At 35.6% G+C, this 23,418-nt stretch overlaps 4 protein-coding genes across 4 annotated transcripts; 1 reads left to right on the top strand and 3 right to left on the bottom strand.

Moving 5' to 3' along the window:
* Positions 1-534: 534 nt before the first annotated feature.
* Positions 535-3,067, bottom strand: LOC141674791 (uncharacterized). Its single transcript, XM_074481493.1, has 2 exons — positions 2,057-3,067; positions 535-1,683 (listed from the first exon to the last, which is right to left on the bottom strand). Exons 1-2 carry the CDS (start codon positions 3,065-3,067, stop codon positions 535-537), a joined length of 2,160 nt encoding a protein of 719 aa, XP_074337594.1.
* A 3,538-nt stretch (positions 3,068-6,605) lies between these two features.
* LOC141675059 (putative aldo-keto reductase 2) lies at positions 6,606-8,077 on the top strand. Its single transcript, XM_074481771.1, has 3 exons — positions 6,606-6,795; positions 6,884-6,986; positions 7,568-8,077. The coding sequence occupies exons 1-3, from the start codon at positions 6,623-6,625 to the stop codon at positions 7,895-7,897; spliced, it is 606 nt and encodes a 201-aa protein (XP_074337872.1). The 5' UTR covers positions 6,606-6,622; the 3' UTR covers positions 7,898-8,077.
* Positions 8,078-14,619: 6,542 nt separating this feature from the next.
* LOC141674790 (uncharacterized) lies at positions 14,620-15,830 on the bottom strand. The gene is made up of 2 exons (XM_074481491.1): positions 15,312-15,830; positions 14,620-15,183 (listed from the first exon to the last, which is right to left on the bottom strand). Exons 1-2 carry the CDS (start codon positions 15,828-15,830, stop codon positions 14,620-14,622), a joined length of 1,083 nt encoding a protein of 360 aa, XP_074337592.1.
* A 6,288-nt stretch (positions 15,831-22,118) lies between these two features.
* LOC141674788 (uncharacterized) lies at positions 22,119-23,418 on the bottom strand. Its single transcript, XM_074481490.1, has 3 exons — positions 23,209-23,418; positions 22,704-23,083; positions 22,119-22,557 (listed from the first exon to the last, which is right to left on the bottom strand). Exons 1-3 carry the CDS (start codon positions 23,416-23,418, stop codon positions 22,119-22,121), a joined length of 1,029 nt encoding a protein of 342 aa, XP_074337591.1.

Genomic DNA, 23,418 nt, shown 5'->3' with positions numbered 1-23,418 from the left:
TGGTTACTTTTCAGGATCAATATTCTGGACAAAAGACCATAATTCTCCATCTCCATCATGAGCTGCCTTAATCCTAGTGATAAGACTAGGCTCGACATGCAAACTTGCTACCATACCAACTGTATCCCGATGATAAAACTCCAAACCAAATTTCTCAATCTCACGTTAAAGAGGAGGTTGTTGTGTCACCAACGCGGCTAAATTCTCAAAATCCTTTCTGCTTAAAGCATTTGCAACCTTATTAGCCTTTCGGGGATGATACTGAATGCTCACATCATAGTCTTTCAATAATTCAATCCATTGTCTTTGCCTCATATTAAGCTCTTTCTACGTGAATATGTACTTCAAACTCTTGTGGTCAGTAAATATCTCACACTTATCACCATATAAATGGTGTCTCCATATCTTCAATGCAAAAATGACGGCTGCAAGCTCTAAGTCATGTGTCGGATAATTCACCTCGTGAGGCTTTAAGTATCTTGAAGCGTAGGCAATCACATTTCCATGTTGCATCAAGACATAGCCAAGTCCCTTCTATGAAGCATCACTATAAATCACATAGCTTCCCAATCCTGATAGTAGTGTCAATACTGGTGATGTCACAAGTCTCTTCTTCAATTCTTGAAAACTAGTCTCACACTCATCGGTCCATATGAACTTGTTGCTTTTTCGAGTCAACTGTGTCAATGGCATCGCAATTGTCGAAAAGCCTTCTACAAATCGGTGATAGTAGCCCGCGAGTCCCAAGAAACTCCTCACTTCTGTCGCAGTGCTAGATCTTGGCCAATTGGTAATAGCCTCAACCTTGGCTGGATCCACCTTGATTCTATCTGCTGATACAATATATCCCAAAAATGCAACTTGATCAAGACAAAATTCACACTTCTTGTATTTTGCATACAATTTGTTATTCCCTAGTATTTCCAACACAACTCGAAGATGCTCCTCATGAACCTCCACTGACTTTGAATACACCAATATATCATCAATAAACACAATCAGAAACTTGTCCAGAAAATCCTTGAATACCCTGTTCATTAGGTCCATGAAAACTGCAGGTGCATTTTTCAATCCAAAAGACATAACAAGAAACTCGCCGTGTCTGTAACGAGTCCTGAATGCTATCTTCGAAATATCACTTGCCTTCACTCTTAGTTGATGGTAACCTGACCGTAGATCAATCTTTGAAAAGTATTTTGCTCCTTGAAGCTGATCAAATAAGTCATCGATCCTCGGTAATGGATATCTATTCTTCACCGTGATTCGGTTCAACTCTCGATAATCAATATAGAGTCTCATCGAACCATCCTTCTTATTCACAAATAGAACTGGTGCTCCCCAAGGCGAAAAACTGGGTCTAATAAAACCCTTATCAAGTAACTCCTCCAGCTGTTCTTTCAGCTCTTGTACCTCTAACGGAGCCATTCTATAAGGTGCCTTGGAAATAGGTTGTGCATCTGGTAACAAATCGATAGAAAATTCTATCTCTCTTTCGGGCGGAAGACCCTCCAAATCTTCGGGAAATACATCTGAAAACTCACGAACAACAAGAACATCTTCTAATTCTGGCTGCACCTTGGACATGTCAATCACATACGCTAAAAATCCTTCAAATCCATGAGCAATCATCTTCTTAGCCTTGATGGCCGAAATGAATTTTCCACAACCACTAGGCTTAGAAACCTGAAACACGAACTCAGGCGAATTGGATTCCCAAAAATTATTCTTTTTCCTGGACAATCAATTGTAGCTTTGTGTCGCTCCAGTCAATCCATCCCCAGTATGATATCAAAGTCCCTCATCTGAATAGGTAAGAGATCAACAAATAGTTCTCTATCGTCTACTCTAACTACACAATCAAGATATTGAGAATTCACAAGTATAGTTACACCTATAGGAGTGCCAACAAAAAAATCTGATATAAGTGCAGTGGATGCAATGTCTAAGTATTTAACATAAGATGTAGAGATAAATGAATGTGTAGCTCCAGTATCAAATAAGACTATAGCATTTCCATTACCGACAAAAAGTGATCCTGAAATGGTACTTGGAGTACTTGCAGCATCTTTTGCAGTGATGGAAAACACACGACCGGAAGACTTCTGGTTGTTTTTCTCTCCCTGATCTCTTCGATCCCAAGGATTCTTTGGTGGCATCTGACAGTCTTGAATAGTGTGACCCTTCTTTCCATAATTGAAGCATGCTCTAGTAGTCCAATAGCAAGTGCTTCCTCCATGCATCTTTCCACAATGCTCACACTTAGATACTTCCTTATTTCCAGTTTGGTTGAAAGACCTCTTTTGCTCATTTCCTTGATTTCCATTCTTTTGCTGAAATTCCGAGTATTATACCTCTGATCATTTGGTTTGAATCCACCAGAAGACCCACCATTTTTCTGAAATCCATGTCGACGATCGGAAAATTCCTCTTCCCTTTTTCTTTTCTTGAGAAAGTCAACCTGATGAAGCTCTTGATCTCTGACACTATCAACCAAGGTATCCATGGATGTGTAGCGGTTAGAGATGATATGGTTGCCGATGGAATTCTTTAATGCCCATATAAACTTCATGATTTTATCCGCTTCTGACCCAGCCACATATCTCGCATAACCAGCTAACCTCTGAAATCTGACTTGAAAGTCTGCCACCGACTCATCATCTCTCAGAATAATACTCTGATACTCCCTTACATATTCCTCACGTATGCTGGCTGGAAAGTACCTCTGGCCAAACTGAGTTTTGAATATATGCCAACTAAGAGTATTTTCATAGCCAGGTGCATGCGAGGCTACCATAGACTTCCACCAAGTATTAGCATCCCCCTCAAGATGATATGTAGAAAATTGAGCCTTTTTCACCTCTGAATACTCCAAGACAATGAAATTTTTCTCCATGTGATATATCCAAGCTTCAGCATCCATGGGAGTCTTGGCCTCCTTAAAACAATTGGGTCTTTGCTTCATAAACCGATCAAACATAGTTTGACCATCTCGATCTTGCCCGTTAGCAGTGGGATTCTTCCCACGTTGAACTTCCCGCAACATCTCCATAAAAGTACTCCTATCCATAACAATCTACTGATTATCATTCCCCCCAATATTTCGACTACTACTACCTCTTGCCATCCTGCACAAAATTTTATGAGTGCACAAACACATATATCACAAAATCATAAATCTACCCGTATGAAGTCAACCCAAAACTCACAGGTCAAATCCTAAAGGACAGTCTACAGAAACTATAACCTAAGCTCTGATACCAACGTTGTAATACCCCACTTAAACAAGTAGAGGCTACAAAAGCTAAGCTTTATTTATTAATAGAAGTAAAAACAAGCTAAACATAATTTATTAAGCTAACAAAAGTTCAAAAGATCCAAAATAAAGTTCTCTAACAAGATCCAAAATAATATGGAATAAAATATGTCCTTGACTTTATTTTCAACTAGATAAACAAGCTAAAATCTGGGCAGCACTCATCACACCTACGCTTTACCCCCGACTACCCGTGGAAAGAAATAAATACGAGTGAGCCAAATGCCCAGTACGAATATATCATTAAAAGATAAAGCAACAGAATATATTTGATTTTAACAATTAGCCAAGAAGATGAGTAATATGACAGTAATTATTTAGAATCAAGGAACAAACTAATCCAAACAAAATCAAAGAAATGGATGAGAACAAGTACGGTGGGTACTAATAAGGGCATCTTATAAAACCTCTGCTTGCTAGTAAACACCAAGTAAAGCACAGTGCAAAGAGTTCCTTCTCCGGTTATCCACAAGAAGGACAAAATGAAATGTATAAAACATTTCCCAAACAAACAAAATGATCATGATCTTAATCATGTCTCATACCCCAGAGACATGCTCGTATACTCACAACACTGATACGAGTTAGTGCCGTGAGCATCAAAGACTGCAAAAACTCCATGTGTCTCGTCTGTGATTTACCCGCATACAAATAAGTTTAAGAGCCCATGACAAATGATCACAAAGTGTTGCCAATAATATTGAAAATAAAAGTTGCATGTGACAAATCAAGTATACTGATAGGCAACATAGATCAAAAGTGGTTAAGCATCAACAGGGATCAAATATGGCTGAGCAAAAATTAATAAGTGTACATATACAAGATGTACAACTTAACAAAATAAAATATGATAAGATAAATATGATAGGACAATAAGTACAGAGGAAGAAAATATATTTTAAATGGAGAGAAATGGAGGATACTCGTACTTGAGTCTAAAATATTAAATCACTACCTAGCTCCAAATCAACTTCCAAACCAATCTATAATATCAACACAAATATAACTTATAAACGCCAAACTCTAAAACCCAAAAAGTAAGCTAATAAAATTATAATATTTTATTCATGCTATAGTATATAAACATTTAACTAACAAATAATCTGAATAATATACAAGCTGGTTCATAAAATATAAAAGATATTTTATTAATTTATAAAAGTAATGTAGAAATCTCTAAGTATATAACTTTATAAAAGTAGACAAACTTAAATTATACATTAATTTAACATATTAAATTATAACAACAATTTAAGAAAATGATAAAAATAAATATAACATGCTCTGTGTTTATCATACTAACAAGATTATCAAATTCACTTTTGCACATTAATACCACTACATTACTTACAAATTTTAAATTATTATGCCCAAATATTGATGGTTGTCTGATTGTCCGCTCATAGAAGTTAGCATAAGTGTTAATTGTATTACATCTTGAAGTGAACTCTCAAAGCTGGCACTCATTTAGGTACGGAAAGAATAAGTGTTTCTCGCGGAATATTAAATATAACGGGATTGCCTACACTATGGTCGAATGAGTTTGTCTACAATGAAATCCTACTTTTAAAATTGTTCATTACGTGCAAATGTGTTCTGGAGCTTGAATTATCTAATGTATATGTTAATTGTTAGGATTGTTTTTACACTAGTTGTGTAAACAATAATGGTTCAGTTTTGTGCTGGATATTTCATTATATATTCCGGTGGGGCAGTGATCGAATGAGAGTTTATGTAATTGTAGGCTCTAAAGGATGGTGTCAGAGACAAAGTTGAACTGGCTACCAAGTTTGGGGTCAGGATAGATAGCCAGTTCAGAGAAATTCGGGGCGACCCAGAATACGTACGGGCAGCCTGTGAGGCCAGCTTAAAGAGGCTTCAGCTTGATTGTATTGATTTGTATTATGAGCACCGCGTTGACACTCGTGTGCCAATTGAAATCAGGGTATGTTAGTAGTTAGTCTGTGCATTTTTGTATTTGTTTTTTCACAAATTAGTTGTCAAGTTGTTAGGCTTTTTTACTTTTGGTTGCAATTTTTTAGTTCCCGTATTTATGCTAAGACCAGTGCCCCTCAAACTGAAAAATCACAAAATCTCAAATATTTTTTGGGAATAAGGTCAATTACACAATATATTAATGTTCATATGCACTTATGGGTCACAACCGGCTTCAACCAGCAAACATGGGCAGCTCATCAAACTTACATCCTACCGCCCGAGTAGAGCTCAGCAATAAGCCACCTCCTAACAGGCTCACCAATCCAAACACCCACCACTGACCGGCAACATATACTCACCCACTCTCCTGCCACCAACTACTCCCGCAAATGTTATATGCTGAGAGTGGATCTGAACCCTCAACCTCATGAAACATGAGAAGAGGAAGTACGTAACAAGACCCCGTTGGTAGTTTTTAGTATAGCAATGATTCCAATTTAGTAATATATATTAACTGCTTATAAAGAAGAAATTCCTGTGCTGTTTTTATAAGCTCATGAATGACATATTGCGTTATGTCATTGACCATCAATTGTTGTATCTAATTTGATACACCTGGAACTTATCTTCGATATTATCAACCTTTCATAACTAGGTGAAGATGAAGTTCTGTTGTAGAATTATTAAATATAGGTAATCGTGTGATATCGGAATCAAATATACTTTGACCTAGCACTTTGCTGCTTCGCTCTCACTAATATCTACACCCAATCTACCCGAGGGTCCCCATTGAAATAAGGTATCCAGCATACTTAATTTTTGGGCACCTAGCCGTCCACTTGGGTCCTTAATCAACTTGAAAAGTTATTAACCTTGCTAAAAGTACTATTTTATATTACTATTCACAACTAGTATGTTGCTGGCAATAAGCCAATAACTATACAATTGAAAATTGATAAAAGTTTGTGTGATTATGGTACCATTCGCATAATTTGCAGATAGTAACTACTAAAATCACAAATATTATATATCCTTTTATTTCTGAAATGTATCATATTACTAGTAAAAATGTTTCTTCAAAACAAAAAAGCCTTCATAAGAGACATTATTAGAAAATCACAATAAGTTTTGCACTTGAAAGTTCTAATACTTGGTTTTCAGAGGCCAAGAGAATTGGGAGTTTAAAAGGGATGCCATGATGCTAATACGCTATAGAGTAAACTGAAATTATATGTCAGCTTCTGTCTACAATATTTTACGTATTAGATTCTTACCTAAGTTTTTTTTTTCATTTCTACTAGCGTGATCTGTTTTTATTATTTTAATTCTTTATTTCTCTGATCATGCTTGAGTTGTTCATCTGTTTGACAGATGGGGGAAATGAAGAAACTAGTTGAAGAGGGTAAGATTAAGTATGTAGGATTGTCTGAGGCCTCTGCATCTACCATCAGAAGAGCTCATGCTGTTCATCCGATCACCGCAGTGCAGTTGGAGTGGTCTTTGTGGTCAAGGGACGTGGAGGAAGACATAATTCCCACTTGCAGGTTTGGTTTCTGTTAAAGAATCTTCCAACAGATTATCAAATATGAAAATATATTTAAAGACCAAGTTAACTAGTTTGTTATTACTCAGAGAATTAGGCATCGGGATTGTTGCATATAGTCCTCTAGGACGAGGATTTTTGTCAGGGGGTTTAAATATGGTCGCGAACTTGTCAAAAGATGACTTCAGGAAGGTAAGTTTCTACATTAAATGCAGCTTGAGTTTCATTAGTATAATGTAACATGTAACTGATCATCTAATTTCAGTGCATTGACGTCTTTCTTAAATAAATTAGTTTTTCATGCAAAGCTAGTAAGAGAAGTTAAATTTAGGGCTTCACCCTAGCTCTAGCTCTATGAAGCATAGGGAGATCTATCCAAACACAATTTAGTTAAAAAAAGGTTAAATTTGTAAACTGCATCTAAATTTTCGAAACTATTGCATTAAGAAACATAACCAGTATTTATTTTTTTAACAACTTTGGTTGCTGAATTGCAAGTACTCCGAGTCTTGAACTGATACTTACACAAAATGAAGTAACTGATGTTAAACATCTCTTACGGACATTGATTGTCTATGCTGGAAATTTGCAAAATGCCTTAAACTGTATGTTGTTTTAGTATTCTGGTTTTGAAGTGCTTCTAAGAAAACGGTTGTTGGCTTCATTAAAAATCAATACTCCGAGAGAAATGTTTTAAAAAATAGGGTCTTAGCTCGTGTTCATGTGGTTAAATTGACTAATGATCCTTTTCCCCGTCCCCCCCTTTTGTGTAGCATCATCCAAGGTTCCAAGCAGAAAATCTGGAGCATAATATAAAGCTGTTTGATCTGGTGAATGAGATTGCATTAAACAAAGGGTGTACTCCATCACAGCTAGCACTGGCCTGGGTTCATCACCAGGGAACAGATGTTTGTCCCATTCCTGGAACTACAAAGATTGAAAATCTCAACCAAAACATTGGAGCTTTATCTGTGAAGTTAACAGCAGAGGAAATGTCTGAACTTGAATCCATTGCTGGTTCTGTCCGGGGTGACAGATACTCGTCAATGACATCCACTTACTTGCATTCAGACACACCACCCTTGTCATCGTGGAATGCTTAATGAATAGTCGACTTGCAGTCCCTCTGACATCACAGAAATTCTCAACAAATACTGGAGATGTATTTTGCAGAATGGCTTTGTTTTCTTCTGGTTTTAGGGAGAACTTCAATTATGCGTGAATGGTTAATATTATTTAGAATTTAATATCCAAATAAAATTTAATTGACAACATATTAAAAATATGTGTTTTTTTAAAGATAGTGATAAAAAATACAAAGAATTCATATATGAAATTTATTTAGGTAGTGTTAGTTAAGAAATGTGTTTTTTTGCCTTCTGACATGTAGTGAAGTTGGTTAAAGGGCGAAATAACCCTGGTCTTTTTTCTTTAAAATTAATTATTGCTACTCTACAAAATCGGCCGTCCTAACTTCACCCAACCCTACCTTCTTTTTCACCCTTTATACCTATATCTATCTCCATATTCATCTTCATCTTCTCCTTTTATTCACTTTTTCTTTAATAAAATCGAGATTTGTTTTACAAAACTCGAAAAATCTATTACAGTTCTTCACTTTAGTTTTCAGATCTACTAAGGTAAGAGTTTGGATTTTTTAATAAAATTCAGTTTTTGGATTCAAAATCTCTGATCTAACAACATATTACAATTTGGTGTTATTCAGAGATTTTTGAATTTTGGGTTTTTTTCATATTGTTCAGTTTAAGTTATTATTTGTGTGTTTGATTGTCTCGCTTTATGCGATGTGTCTCATTTTGCGCGATGTGGTGGTTGTATTGAAAATGAATTAGATGGTGTATTGGGAGATCTGGATATCTCTCATCAACAACACTTTCGGCAGGTTTATAGCTGATGTTCGGCAGGTAGATAGTTGGGGTGTGTTTGGAACGGTGGTAAAAATCACATGTGCTCACCTCTCACAAAAAATATTTGTTCATAACATGAGGCCTATAAACTCAGTTGTTGCAACTAAGTCCTCTGAACATTGCAATATCAATCGAATTAATGTGAGTGTAACACCCCAATTAAACAAGTAGAGGTTACACAAGATAAGTTTTATTTATTAATGGAAGTAAAAACAAGCTAAGCATAATTTATTAAGCTAACAAAAGTTCAAAAGATCCAAAATAAAGTTGTCTAACAAGATCCAAAATAATATGGAATAAAACATGTCCTTGACTTTATTTTCAACCAGATCACTCATCACACCCCCGATTTACCCCCGACTACCTGTGGAAAGAAATAAATACAAGTGAGCCAAATACCCAGTACAAATTTATCATTAAAAGATAAAGCAAGAGAATATATTTGATTATAACAATTAGCCAAGAAGATGAGTAATATGACAGTAATTATTTAGAATCAAGGAACAAACTAATCCAAACAAAATCAAAGAAATGGCTGAGAACAAGTAAGGTGGTTATTAATAAGGGCATCTTATAAAATCTATGCTCGCTAGTAAACACCAAGCAAAGCACAGTGCAAATAGTCCTTCTCCGGTTATCCCCAAGAAGGACAAAATGAAATGTATAAAACATTTCCCAAACAAATAAAATGATCATGATCTTAATCATGTCTCATACCCCAGAGACATGCTCGTATACTCACAGCACTATACGAGTTAGTGGCGACAGCACCAAAGACTGCAAAAACTCCATGTGTCTCGTCTATGATTTACCCACACAGGTAAGTTTAAGAGCCCATAACAAATTATTACAAAGTGTTGCCAATAATATTGAAAATAAAAGTTGCATGTGACAAATCAAGTATACTTATAGGCAACATAGATCAAAAGTGGTTAAACAACAACAGGGATCAAAGATGGCTGAGCAAAAATTAACAAGTGTACATATACAAGATGTACGTATACAGATGATCACTATCTCATGCTATAGTATAAACATTTAACTAACAAATAATCTGAATAATATACAAGCCGGTTAATAAAATATAAAATATATTTTATTAATTTATAAAAGTAATGTATAAATCTTTAAGTATATAACTTTATAAAAGTAGACAAACTTAAATTATACATTCATTTAACATATTAAATTATAACAATTTAAGAAAATGATAAAAATAAATATAACATGCTCTGTGTTTATCATACTAACAAGATTATCAAATTCACTTTTGCACATTAATACTACTACATTACTAACAAATTTTAAATTATTATGCCCAAATATTAGATACTATAATTAATAACATATTGGTTAAAAAAATAATGAGACTAAGGTAACATATATATTATGAGGAAAACATAATAACATAATATGATTAACAAATGTAAATAATTTATAATTTTAGATAAATAAACAATCAATTATTAATTACTTAACTTAATTAACATAATATTTTGACTACATATGTCCTGTAAATTAAAATACTTTATATATCATTAGTCCCACAAATACATATTTTGTCAATTTTTAATAAATCTCATAAACTAAATCTTGTGAAAATAGATTTTATTTTACAAATATTTTTACATATTAATTACTAGCACAATATAACATGATAATTATTGTAAAAAACTCATACACATAACTAGTGAATAATAATTAGAAAAACTAGCCAGACACTAACAATATTAAAATATACCATATCACCCAATTAATAAAATGTAAAAACCTAAGAATCATATAATTTCTTAAACCAACTTTATGACATAAAAATTAAAAACAAAAACAACACGGAACATGACTAAGTAGATTACTACTAATTAAACATCTTGTAGCCGGTACAAATAACAATTAATTAATTAAATCAATTAAACATGCATTAAACAATAACCTAACACAATATATAAACACAAAAATAAATAATATAATAATTTGATAAAACTTACCTGAATTTAGAGCCTGATATAATTATGTAAAAAAAATGTGTACAAATAATTATAAACCTGAAAATAAAAATGACTAATATTAGTATACAACATAAATAATAGTCATTAAATTATCTGGTGATTAAATTTTTAACTAAACCTCCACAAGGTGTACACTTCTTTGAAACTTTTGGTAAGGCTTATCCTAGCTTCCTTGTGAAACTCTTTCTCCTCCTCTAAATGCTTCCTTGTGAATCTCTTTCTCCTCCTCTAAATCTTTGACAACCCAGTACTTAACCGTACACTCCAACCAGTTAGTTCTTTTCTGACCTTGTCGGAGTTGTACGCCAAAACTTTTTCCTATGCACCACCTCTTCTCTTGCTAGTAAGTTATATAATTCTACTAATAATAGTTTTCATTTCTGTTGGCTTTCAGCTGTTGCTCTGAGATAAATTTTGTGTGATAACACTAACAGGGTGACTCTGTTTATATGATAAACAGGTCTAACAAATTATGAAACTGTTGTCCATAATTTTCTCCACATTTTTCCACATCATCTCCCCATTAGCTGTTTAAAAATATCTTATCACGTACTTCGTAGTTTGACTTCAAATTTTAAACAACAAAAAGATAGCTTACAAATTCAAATTATAAACAACCAATTATCTAAATAAAACATTCTCCATAATTTTGAATTCTAAAAATAATTAATCATATATTTACTAGTTTATTACACTAACAATGTAACAAATAAAATATGGGGTATTATATTCTTCCCTCCTTAAAATAATTTTATCCTCAAAATTCTAGTGAAGTATCTGATTCGAAGTGGTACGGATATCTTGCGCGAACTGAATCCTCAGTTTCCCAAGTAGCTTCTCGAACATCATGATTTTTTCATAAAACTTTAATAAAAGAGATCGTGTTCTTGCGCAACACTCTCCCCTCCCTCGCCAATATAGCTTCAGCTTCTTCTTCACAATATAAATCTTCACGAAATGCATCTAAGGGATACTGAACAACATGATTAGGATGATATACATACTTCCTCAGAACTGATGCATGAAACACATTGTGCACCCATGACAATTGTGGTAGTAAAGCGACTCTATATGCCACAACTCCAACCCTCTCACGAATCTCAAAAGGTCCTATATACCTCGGACTTAGTTTACCCTTCTGACCGAATCGCTGAATGCCTCTCTGAGGAGATACGTTAAGGAAGACCTTGTCTCCTGCTTTAAATTCATATTCTCGTCTACCCTTATCAGCATAACTCTTCTGTCTAGATCGAGCTTGTTCAAGTCTTTCTCGAGCAACTGCTACCTTATCTGTAGTGACTTGGACTAGACCGGAACCCTCTAAAAGCTTCTCTCCTACTTCATTCCAACAAATAGGTGGTCTGCACATGTGCCCATAGAGTGCCTCAAAAGAAGCCATACCAATGCTGCTCTGCCAACTGTTATTATAAGCAAATTCAACCAAAGGCAAATAGTCATCCAAATTTCCATACCACTCTAATGCACATTCTCACAACAAGTCCTCCAAGGTCTGAACTGTCCTCTCTGACTGCCCATCCGATTGTGGATGAAAAGTTGTGCTATAGTTCAACTTGGTGCCCCATACCTTTTGAAATCCTTTCTAAAATCTTGAAGTGAATCTGGGATCTCCGTCGGACACGATCGAAACTGGAATCCCGTGTAGTCTAACAATCTCATTCCTGTATAATAGCGCTAAGCTCTCCAAGTTCATGTTCTCATGGATTGCCAAAAAGTGAGCAGATTTAGTGAGTCTATCTATAATCACCCATATCGCATCATGTTTCTTAAAAGTCTTAGGCAGTCCTATGATAAAATCCATGCAAATATTCTCCCACTTCCAAGTAGGTAACTCCAATGGTTGTAATAATCCACTTGGCCTCTGGTGCTCAATCTTTACCTGTTGACAAGCTAAACACTTCGAAACAAAATCGACAATATCTCGTTTCATGCCACTCCACCAAAAGTGTTCCTTTAAATCTCGATACATCTTTGTCTCACCTGGATGAATAGAAAACGGTGATCTATGAGCCTCTTCCATCAATTCCTCCCTAAGGTCCTTGTTAGCAGGAACACATAGACGATTATACATCGATGGAATGCCATGATCATCAAAATGAAATCCTGGTTGCTTTTCAGGATCAATATTCTGGACAAAAGACCATAATTCTCCATCTCCATCATGAGCTGCCTTAATCCTAGTGATAAGACTAGGCTCGACATGCAAACTTGCTAGCATACCAACCATATCCCGATGATAAAACTTCAAACCAAATTTCTCAATCTCACGTTAAAGAGGAGGTTGTTGTGTCACCAACGCGGCTAAATTCTCAAAATCCTTTCTGCTTAAAGCATTTGCAACCTTATTAGCCTTTCGGGGATGATACTGAATGCTCACATCATAGTCTTTCAATAATTCAATCCATTGTCTTTGCCTCATATTAAGCTCTTTCTACGTGAATTTGTACTTCAAACTCTTGTGGTCAGTAAATATCTCACACTTATCACCATACAAATGGTGTCTCCATATCTTCAATGCAAAAATGACGGCTGCAAGCTCTAAGTCATGTGTCGGATAATTCACCTCGTGAGGCTTTAAGTATCTTGAAGCGTAGGCAATCACATTTCCATGTTGCATCAAGACATAGCCAAGTCCCTTCTTTGAAGCATCGCTATAAATCACATAGCTTCCCAATCCTGATGGTAGTGTCAATACTGGTGATGTCACAAGTCTCTTCTTCAATTCTTGAAAACTAGTCTCACACTCATCGGTCCATATGAACTTGTTGCTTTTTCAAGTCAACTGTGTCAATGGCATCGCAATTGTCGAAAAGCCTTCTACAAATCGGTGATAGTAGCCCGCGAGTCCCAAGAAACTCCTCACTTCTGTCGCAGTGCTAGGTCTTGGCCAATTGGTAATAGCCTCAACCTTGGCTGGATCCACCTTGATTCTATCTGCTGATACAATATGTCCCAAAAATGCAATTTGATCAAGACAAAATTCACACTTCTTGTATTTTGCATACAATTTGTTATTCCCTAGTATTTCCAACACAACTCGAAGATGCTCCTCATGAACCTCCACTGACTTTGAATACACCAATATATCATCAATAAACACAATCAGAAACTTGTCCAGAAAATCCTTGAATACCCTGTTCATTAGGTCCATGAAAACTGCAGGTGCATTTTTCAATCCAAAAGACATAACAAGAAACTCGTCGTGTCTGTAACGAGTCCTGAATGCTATCTTCGAAATATCACTTTCCTTCACTCTTAGTTGATGGTAACCTGACCGTAGATCAATCTTTGAAAAGTATTTTGCTCCTTGAAGCTGATCAAATAAGTCATCGATCCTCGGTAATGGATATCTATTCTTCACCGTGATTCGGTTCAACTCTCGATAATCAATATAGAGTCTCATCGAACCATCCTTCTTATTCACAAATAGAACTGGTGCTCCCCAAGGCGAAAAACTGGTTCTAATAAAACCCTTATCAAGTAACTCCTCCAGCTGTTCTTTCAGCTCTTGTACCTCTAACGGAGCCATTTTATAAGGTGCCTTGGAAATAGGTTGTGCATCTGGTAACAAATCGATAGAAAATTCTATCTCTCTTTCGGGCGGAAGACCCTCCAAATCTTCGGGAAATACATCTGAAAACTCACGAACAACAAGAACATCTTCTAATTCTGGCTGCACCTTGGACATGTCAATCACATACGCTAAAAATCCTTCACATCCATGAGCAATCATCTTCTTAGCCTTGATGGCCGAAATGAATTTTCCACAACCACTAGGCTTAGAAACCTGAAACACGAACTCAGGCGAATTGGATTCCCAAAAATTATTCTTTTTCCTGGACAATCAATTGTAGCTTTGTGTCGCTCCAGTCAATCCATCCCCAGTATGATATCAAAGTCCCTCATCTGAATAGGTAAGAGATCAACAAATAGTTCTCTATCGTCTACTCTAACTACACAATCAAGATATTGAGAATTCACAAGTATAGTTACACCTATAGGAGTGCCAACAAAAAAATCCGATATAAGTGCAGTGGATGCAATGTCTAAGTGTTTAACATAAGATGTAGAGATAAATGAATGTGTAGCTCCAGTATCAAATAAGACTATAGCATTTCCATTACCGACAAAAAGTGATCCTGAAATGGTACTTGGAGTACTTGCAGCATCCTTTGCAGTGATGGAAAACACACGACCGGAAGTCTTCTGGTTATTTTTCTCTCCCTGATCTCTACGATCCCAAGGATTCTTTGGTGGCATCTGACAGTCTTGAATAGTGTGACCCTTCTTTCCATAATTGAAGCATGCTCTAGTAGCCCAATAGCAAGTGCTTCCTCCATGCATCTTTCCACAATGCTCACACTTAGATACTTCCTTGTTTCCAGTTTGGTTGAAAGACCTCTTTTGCTCATTTCCTTGATTTCCATTCTTTTGCTGAAATTCCGAGTATTATACCTCTGATCATTTGGTTTGAATCCACCTGAAGACCCACCATTTTTCTGAAATCCATATCGACGATCGGAAAATTCCTCTTCCCTTTTTCTTTTCTTGAGAAAGTCAACCTGATGAAGCTCTTGATCTCTGACACTATCAACCAAGGTATCCATGGATGTGTAGCGGTTAGAGATGATATGGTTGCCGATGGAATTCTTTAATGCCCACATAAACTTCATGATTTTATCCGAATCTGACCCAGCCATATATCTCGTATAACCAGCTAACCTCTGAAATCTGACTTGAAAGTCTGCCACCGACTCATCATCTCTCAGAATAATACTCTGATACTCCCTTACATATTCCTCACGTATGCTGGCTGGAAAGTACCTCTGGCTAAACTGAGTTTTGAATATATGCCAACTAAGAGTATTTTCATAGCCAGGTGCATGCGAGGCTACCATAGACTTCCACCAAGTATTAGCATCCCCCTCAATATGATATGTAGAAAATTGAGCCTTTTTCACCTCTGAATACTCCAAGACAATGAAATTTTTCTCCATGTGATATATCCAAGCTTCAGCATCCATGGGAGTCTTGGCCTCCTTAAAACAATTGGGTCTTTGCTTCATAAACCGATCAAACATAGTTTGACCATCTCAATCTTGCCCCATTAGCAGTGGGATTCTTCCCACGTTGAACTTCCCGCAACATCTCCATAAAAGTACTCCTATCCATAATAATATACTGATTATTATTCCCCCCAATATTTCGACTACTACTACCTCTTGCCATCCTGCACAAAATTTTATGAGTGCACAAACACATATATCACAAAATCATAAATCTACCCGTATGAAGTCAACCCAAAACTCACAGGTCAAATCCTAAAGGACAGTCTACAGAAACTATAACCTAAGCTCTGATACCAACGTTGTAATACCCCACTTAAACAAGTAGAGGCTACAAAAGCTAAGCTTTATTTATTATTGGAAGTAAAAACAAGCTAAACATAATTTATTAAGCTAACAAAAGTTCAAAAGATCCAAAATAAAGTTCTCTAACAAGATCCAAAATAATATGGAATAAAACATGTTCTTGACTTTATTTTCAACTAGATAAACAAGCTAAAATCTGGGCAGCACTCATCACACCCCCGCTTTACCCCCGACTACCCGTGGAAAGAAATAAATACGAGTGAGCCAAATGCCCAGTACGAATATATCATTAAAAGATAAAGCAACGAAATATATTTGATTTTAACAATTAGCCAAGAAGATGAGTAATATGACAGTAATTATTTAGAATCAAGGAACAAACTAATCCAAACAAAATCAAAGAAATGGATGAGAACAAGTAAGGTGAGTACTAATAAGGGCATCTTATAAAACCTCTGCTTGCTAGTAAACACCAAGTAAAGCACAGTGCAAAGAGTTCCTTCTCCGGTTATCCACAAGAAGGACAAAATGAAATGTATAAAACATTTCCCAAACAAACAAAATGATCATGATCTTAATCATGTCTCATACCCCAGAGACATGCTCGTATACTCACAACACTGATACGAGTTAGTGCCGTGAGCATCAAAGACTGCAAAAACACCATGTGTCTCATCTGTGATTTACCCGCATACAAATAAGTTTAAGAGCCCATGACAAATGATCACAAAGTGTTGCCAATAATATTGAAAATAAAAGTTGCATGTGACAAATCAAGTATACTGATAGGCAACATAGATCCAAAGTGGTTAAGCATCAACAGGGATCAAATATGGCTGAGCAAAAATTAATAAGTGTACATATACAAGATGTACAACTTAACAAAATAAAATATGATAAGATAAATATGATAGGACAATAAGTACACAGGAAGAAAATATATTTTAAATGGAGAGAAATGGAGGATACTCGTACTTGAAATGAGTCTAAAATATTAAATCACTACCTAGCTCCAAATCAACTTCCAAACCAATCTATAATATCAACACAAATATAACTTATAAACGCCAAACTCTAAAACCCAAAAAGTAAGCTAATAAAATTATAATATTTTATTCATGCTATAGTATATAAACATTTAACTAACAAATAATCTGAATAATATACAAGCTGGTTCATAAAATATAAAAGATATTTTATTAATTTATAAAAGTAATGTAGAAATCTCTAAGTATATAACTTTATAAAAGTAGACAAACTTAAATTATACATTAATTTAACATATTAAATTATAACAACAATTTAAGAAAATGATAAAAATAAATATAACATGCTCTGTGTTTATCATACTAACAAGATTATCAAATTCACTTTTGCACATTAATACTACTACATTACTTACAAATTTTAAATTATTATGCCCAAATATTAGATACTATAATTAATAACATATTGCTTTAAAAAATAATGAGAATAAGGTAACATATATGTTATGAGGAAAACATAATAACATAATATGATTAACAAATGTAAATAATTTATAATTTTAGATAAACAAACAATCAGTTATTAATTACTTAACTTAATTAACATAATATTTTGACTACATATGTCCTGTAAATTAAAATACTTTATATATCATTAGTCCCACAAATACATATTTTGTCAATTTTTAATAAATCTCATAAACTAAATCTTGTGAAAATAGATTTTATTTTACATATATTTTTACATATTAATTACTAGCACAATATAACATGATAATTATTGTAAAAAACTCATACACATAACTAGTGAATAATAATTAGAAAAACTAGCCAGACACTAACAATATTAAAATATACCATATCACCCAATTAATAAAATGTAAAAACCTAAGAATCATATAATTTCTTAAACCAACTTTATGACATAAAAATTAAAAACAAAAACAACACGGAACATGACTAAGTAGATTACTACTAATTAAACATCTTGTAGCCAGTACAAATAACAATTAATTAATTAAATCAATTAAACATGCATTAAACAATAACCTATCACAATATATAATCACATAAATAAATATTATAATAATTTGATAAAACTTACGTGAATTTAGAGCCTGATATAATTATGTAAAAAAAATGTGTACAAATAATTATAAACCTGAAAATAAAAATGACTAATATTAGTATACAACATAAATAATAGTCATTAAATTATGTGGTGATTAAATTTTTAACTAAACCTCCACAAGGTGTACACTTCTTTGAAACTTTTGGTAAGGCTTAACCTAGATTCCTTGTGAAACTCTTTCTCCTCCTCTAAATGCTTCCTTGTGAATCTCTTTTTCCTCCTCTAAATCTTTGACAACCCAGTACTTAACCGTGACACTCCAACCAAATAGTTCTTTTCTGACCTTGTCGGAGTTGTACGCCAAAACTTTCTTTCCTATGCACCACCTCTTCTCTTGCTAGTAAGTTATATAATTCTACTAATAATAGTTTTCATTTCTGTTGGCTTTCAGCTGTCGCTCTGAGATAAATTTTGTGTGATAACACTAACAGGGTGACTCCATATAAACAGGTCTAACAAATTATGAAACTGTTGTCCATAATTTTCTCCACATTTTTCCACATCATCTCCCCATTAGCTGTTTAAAAATATCTTATCACGTACTTCGTAGTTTGACTTCAAATTTTAAACAACAAAAAGATAGCTTACAAATTCAAATTATAAACAACCAATTATCTAAATAAAACGTTCTCCATAATTTTGAATTCTAAAAATAATTAATCATATATTTACTAGTTTATTACACTAACAATGTAACAAATAAAATATGGGGTATTATATTCTTCCCTCCTTAAAATAATTTTATCCTCAAAATTCTAGTGAAGTATCTGATTCGAAGTGGTACGGATATCTTGCGCGAACTGAATCCTCAGTTTCCCAAGTAGCTTCTCGAACATCATGATTTTTTCATAAAACTTTAATAAAAGAGATCGTGTTCTTGCGCAACACTCTCCCCTCCCTCGCCAATATAGCTTCAGCTTCTTCTTCACAATATAAATCTTCACGAAATGCATCTAAGGGATACTGAACAACATGATTAGGATGATATACATACTTCCTCAGAACTGATGCATGAAACACATTGTGCACCCATAACAATTGTGGTAGTAAAGCGACTCTATATGCCACAACTCCAACCCTCTCACGAATCTCAAAAGGTCCTATATACCTCGGACTTAGTTTACCCTTCTGACCGAATCGCTGAATGCCTCTCTGAGGAGATACCTTAAGGAAGACCTTGTCCCCTGCTTTAAATTCATATTCTCGTCTACCCTTATCAGCATAACTCTTCTGTCTAGATCGAGCTTGTTCAAGTCTTTCTCGAGCAACTGCTACCTTATCTGTAGTGACTTGGACTAGACCGGAACCCTCTAAAAGCTTCTCTCCTACTTCATTCCAACAAATAGGTGGTCTGCACTTGCGCCCATAAAGTGCCTCAAAAGAAGCCATACCAATGCTGCTCTGCCAACTGTTATTATAAGCAAATTCAACCAAAGGCAAATAGTCATCCAAATTTCCATACCACTCTAATGCACATGCTCACAACAAGTCCTCCAAGGTCTGAATTGTCCTCTCTGACTGCCCATCCGATTGTGGATGAAAAGTTGTGCTATAGTTCAACTTGGTGCCCCATACCTTTTGAAATCCTTTCCAAAATCTTGAAGTGAATCTGGGATCTCCGTCGGACACGATCGAAACTGGAATCCCGTGTAGTCTAACAATCTCATTCCTGTATAATAGCGCTAAGCTCTCCAAGTTCATGTTCTCATGGATTGCCAAAAAGTGAGCAGATTTAGTGGTTCTATCTACAATCACCCATATCGCATCATGTTTCTTAAAAGTCTTAGGCAGTCCTATGATAAAATCCATGTAAATATTCTCCCACTTCCAAGTAGGTAACTCCAATGGTTGTAATAATCCACTTGGCCTCTGGTGCTCAATCTTTACCTGTTGACAAGTCAAACACTTCGAAACAAAATCGACAATATCTCGTTTCATGCCACTCCACCAAAAGTGTTCCTTTAAATCTCGATACATCTTTGTCTCACCTGGATGAATAGAAAATGGTGATCTATGAGCCTCTTCCATTAATTCCTCCCTAAGTTCCTTGTTAGTAGGAACACATAGACGATTATACATCGATGGAATGCCATGATCATCAAAATGAAATCCTGGTTGCTTTTCAGGATCAATATTCTGGACAAAAGACCATAATTCTCCATCTCCATCATGAGCTGCCTTAATCCTAGTGATAAGACTAGGCTCGACATGCAAACTTGCTACCATACCAACTGTATCCCGATGATAAAACTCCAAACCAAATTTCTCAATCTCACGTTAAAGAGGAGGTTGTTGTGTCACCAACGCGGCTAAATTCTCAAAATCCTTTCTGCTTAAAGCATTTGCAACCTAATTAGCCTTTCGGGGATGATACTGAATGCTCACATCATAGTCTTTCAATAATTCAATCCATTGTCTTTGCCTCATATTAAGCTCTTTCTACGTGAATATGTACTTCAAACTCTTGTGGTCACTAAATATCTCACACTTATCACCATACAAATGGTGTCTCCATATCTTCAATGCAAAAATGACGGCTTCAAGGTCTAAGTCATGTGTCGGACAATTCACCTCGTGAGGCTTTAAGTATCTTGAAGCGTAGGCAATCACATTTCCATGTTGCATCAAAACATAGCCAAGTCCCTTCTTTGAAGCATCACTATAAATCACATAGCTTCCCAATCCTGATAGTAGTGTCAATATTGGTGATGTCACAAGTCTCTTCTTTAATTCTTGAAAACTAGTCTGACACTCATCGGTCCATATGAACTTGTTGCTTTTTCGAGTCAACTGTGTCAATGGCATCGCAATTGTCGAAAAGCCTTCTACAAATCGGTGATAGTAGCCCGCGAGTCCCAAGAAACTCCTCACTTCTATCGCAGTGCTAGATCTTGGCCAATTGGTAATAGCCTCAACCTTGGCTGGATCCACCTTGATTCTATCTGCTGATACAATATATCCTAAAAATGCAACTTGATCAAGACAAAATTCACACTTCTTGTATTTTGCATACAATTTGTTATTCCCTAGTATTTCCAACACAACTCGAAGATGCTCTTCATGAACCTCCACTGACTTTGAATACACCAATATATCATCAATAAACACAATCAGAAACTTGTCCAGAAAATCCTTGAATACCCTGTTCATTAGGTCCATGAAAACTGCAGGTGCATTTTTCAATCCAAAAGACATAACAAGAAACTCGTCGTGTCTGTAACGAGTCCTGAATGCTATCTTCGGAATATCACTTGCCTTCACTCTTAGTTGATGGTAACCTGACCGTAAATCAATCTTTGAAAAGTATTTTGCTCCTTGAAGCTGATCAAATAAGTCATCGATCCTCGGTAATGGATATCTATTCTTCACCGTGATTCGGTTCAACTCTCGATAATCAATATAGAGTCTCATCGAACCATCCTTCTTATTCACAAATAGAACTGGTGCTACCCAAGGCGAAAAACTGGGTCTAATAAAACCCTTATCAAGTAACTCCTCCAGCTGTTCTTTCAGCTCTTGTACCTCTAACGGAGCCATTCTATAAGGTGCCTTAGAAATAGGTTGTGCATCTGGTAACAAATCGATAGAAAATTCTATCTCTCTTTCGGGCGGAAGACCCTCCAAATCTTCGGGAAATACATCTGAAAACTCACGAACAACAAGAACATCTTCTAATTCTGGCTGCACCTTGGACATGTCAATCACATACGCTAAAAATCCTTCACATCCATGAGCAATCATCTTCTTAGCCTTGATGGCCGAAATGAATTTTCCACAACCACTAGGCTTAGAACCCTGAAACACGAACTCAGGCGAATTGGAGTCCCCAAAAATTATTCTTTTTCCTGGACAATCAATTGTAGCTTTGTGTCGCTCCAGTCAATCCATCCCCAGTATGATATCAAAGTCCCTCATCTGAATAGGTAAGAGATCAACAAATAGTTCTCTATCATCTACTCTAACTACACAATCAAGATATTGAGAATTCACAAGTATAGTTACAACTATAGGAGTGCCAACAAAAAAATCCGATATAAGTGCAGTGGATGCAATGTCTAAGTGTTTAACATAAGATGTAGAGATAAATGAATGTGTAGCTCCAGTATCAAATAAGACTATAGCATTTCCATTACCGATAAAAAGTGATCCTGAAATGGTACTTGGAGTACTTGCAGCATCTTTTGCAGTGATGGAAAACACACGACCGGAAGCCTTCTGGTTGTTTTTCTCTCCCTGATCTCTACGATCCCAAGGATTCTTTGGTGGCATCTGACAGTCTTGAATAGTGTGACCCTTCTTTCCATAATTGAAGCATGCTCTAGTAGCCCAATATCAAGTGCTTCCTCCATGCATCTTTGCACAATGGTCACACTTAGATACTTCCTTATTTCTAGTTTGGTTGAAAGACCTCTTTTGCTCATTTCCTTGATTTCCATTCTTTTGCTGAAATTCCGACTATTATACCTCTGATCATTTGGTTTGAATCCACCTGAAGACCCACCATTTTTCTGAAATCCATGTCGACGATCGGAAAATTCCTCTTCCCTTTTTCCTTTCTTGAAAAAGTCAACCTGATGAAGCTCTTGATCTCTGACACTATCAACCAAGGTATCCATGGATGTGTAGCGGTTAGAGATGATATGGTTGCCGATGGAATTCTTTAATGCCCACATAAACTTCATGATTTTATCCGCTTCTGACCCAGCCACATATCTCGCATAACCAGCTAACCTCTGAAATCTGACTTGAAAGTCTGCCACCGACTCATCATCTCTCAGAATAATACTCTGATACTCCCTTACATATTCCTCACGTATGCTGGCTGGAAAGTACCTCTGGCCAAACTGAGTTTTGAATATATGCCAAATAAGAGTATTTTCATAGCCAGGTGCATGCGAGGCTACCATAGACTTCCACCAAGTATAGCATCCCCCTCAAGATGATATGTAGAAAATTGAGCCTTTTTCACCTCTGAATACTCCAAGACAATGAAATTTTTCTCCATGTGATATATCCAAGCTTCAACATCCATGGGAGTCTTGGCCTCCTTAAAACAATTGGGTCTTTGCTTCATAAACCGATCAAACATAGTTTGACCATCTCGATCTTGCCCGTTAGCAGTGGGATTCTTCCCACGTTGAACTTCCCGCAACATCTCCATAAAAGTACTCCTATCCAT

The sequence above is a fragment of the Apium graveolens genome, chromosome 7 (genome assembly GCF_009905375.1).
Source record: "Apium graveolens cultivar Ventura chromosome 7, ASM990537v1, whole genome shotgun sequence".
NCBI lineage: Eukaryota > Viridiplantae > Streptophyta > Magnoliopsida > Apiales > Apiaceae > Apium > Apium graveolens.
The sequence above is the reverse complement of the archived record's forward strand: the minus strand, read 5'-3'. Positions and strand labels throughout refer to the sequence as shown.

Bases quoted from the DNA above. Each gene is read 5' to 3' on its own strand.
- LOC141674791 (XM_074481493.1), bottom strand. From the start codon at position 3,067: ATGGATAGGAGTACTTTTATGGAGATGTTGCGGGAAGTTCAACGTGGG. The intron at 1,684-2,056 runs GTACTCCAAGTA...TTCGTGTTTCAG, and splicing joins CACTGCAAAAGATGCTGCAA to GTTTCTAAGCCTAGTGGTTG.
- LOC141675059 (XM_074481771.1), top strand. From the start codon at position 6,623: ATGGGGGAAATGAAGAAACTAGTTGAAGAGGGTAAGATTAAGTATGTA. The intron at 6,796-6,883 runs GTTTGGTTTCTG...GTTATTACTCAG, and splicing joins GACATAATTCCCACTTGCAG to AGAATTAGGCATCGGGATTG. The intron at 6,987-7,567 runs GTAAGTTTCTAC...CCTTTTGTGTAG, and splicing joins CAAAAGATGACTTCAGGAAG to CATCATCCAAGGTTCCAAGC.
- LOC141674790 (XM_074481491.1), bottom strand. From the start codon at position 15,830: ATGTTTGATCGGTTTATGAAGCAAAGACCCAATTGTTTTAAGGAGGCC. The intron at 15,184-15,311 runs GTTGACTTTCTC...TCGGAATTTCAG, and splicing joins GAGATCAAGAGCTTCATCAG to CAAAAGAATGGAAATCAAGG.
- LOC141674788 (XM_074481490.1), bottom strand. From the start codon at position 23,418: ATGGATAGGAGTACTTTTATGGAGATGTTGCGGGAAGTTCAACGTGGG. The intron at 23,084-23,208 runs GTGAAAAAGGCT...TTCAAAACTCAG, and splicing joins TTGTCTTGGAGTATTCAGAG to TTTGGCCAGAGGTACTTTCC. The intron at 22,558-22,703 runs GTATAATAGTCG...TTGGGCTACTAG, and splicing joins TTCAAACCAAATGATCAGAG to AGCATGCTTCAATTATGGAA.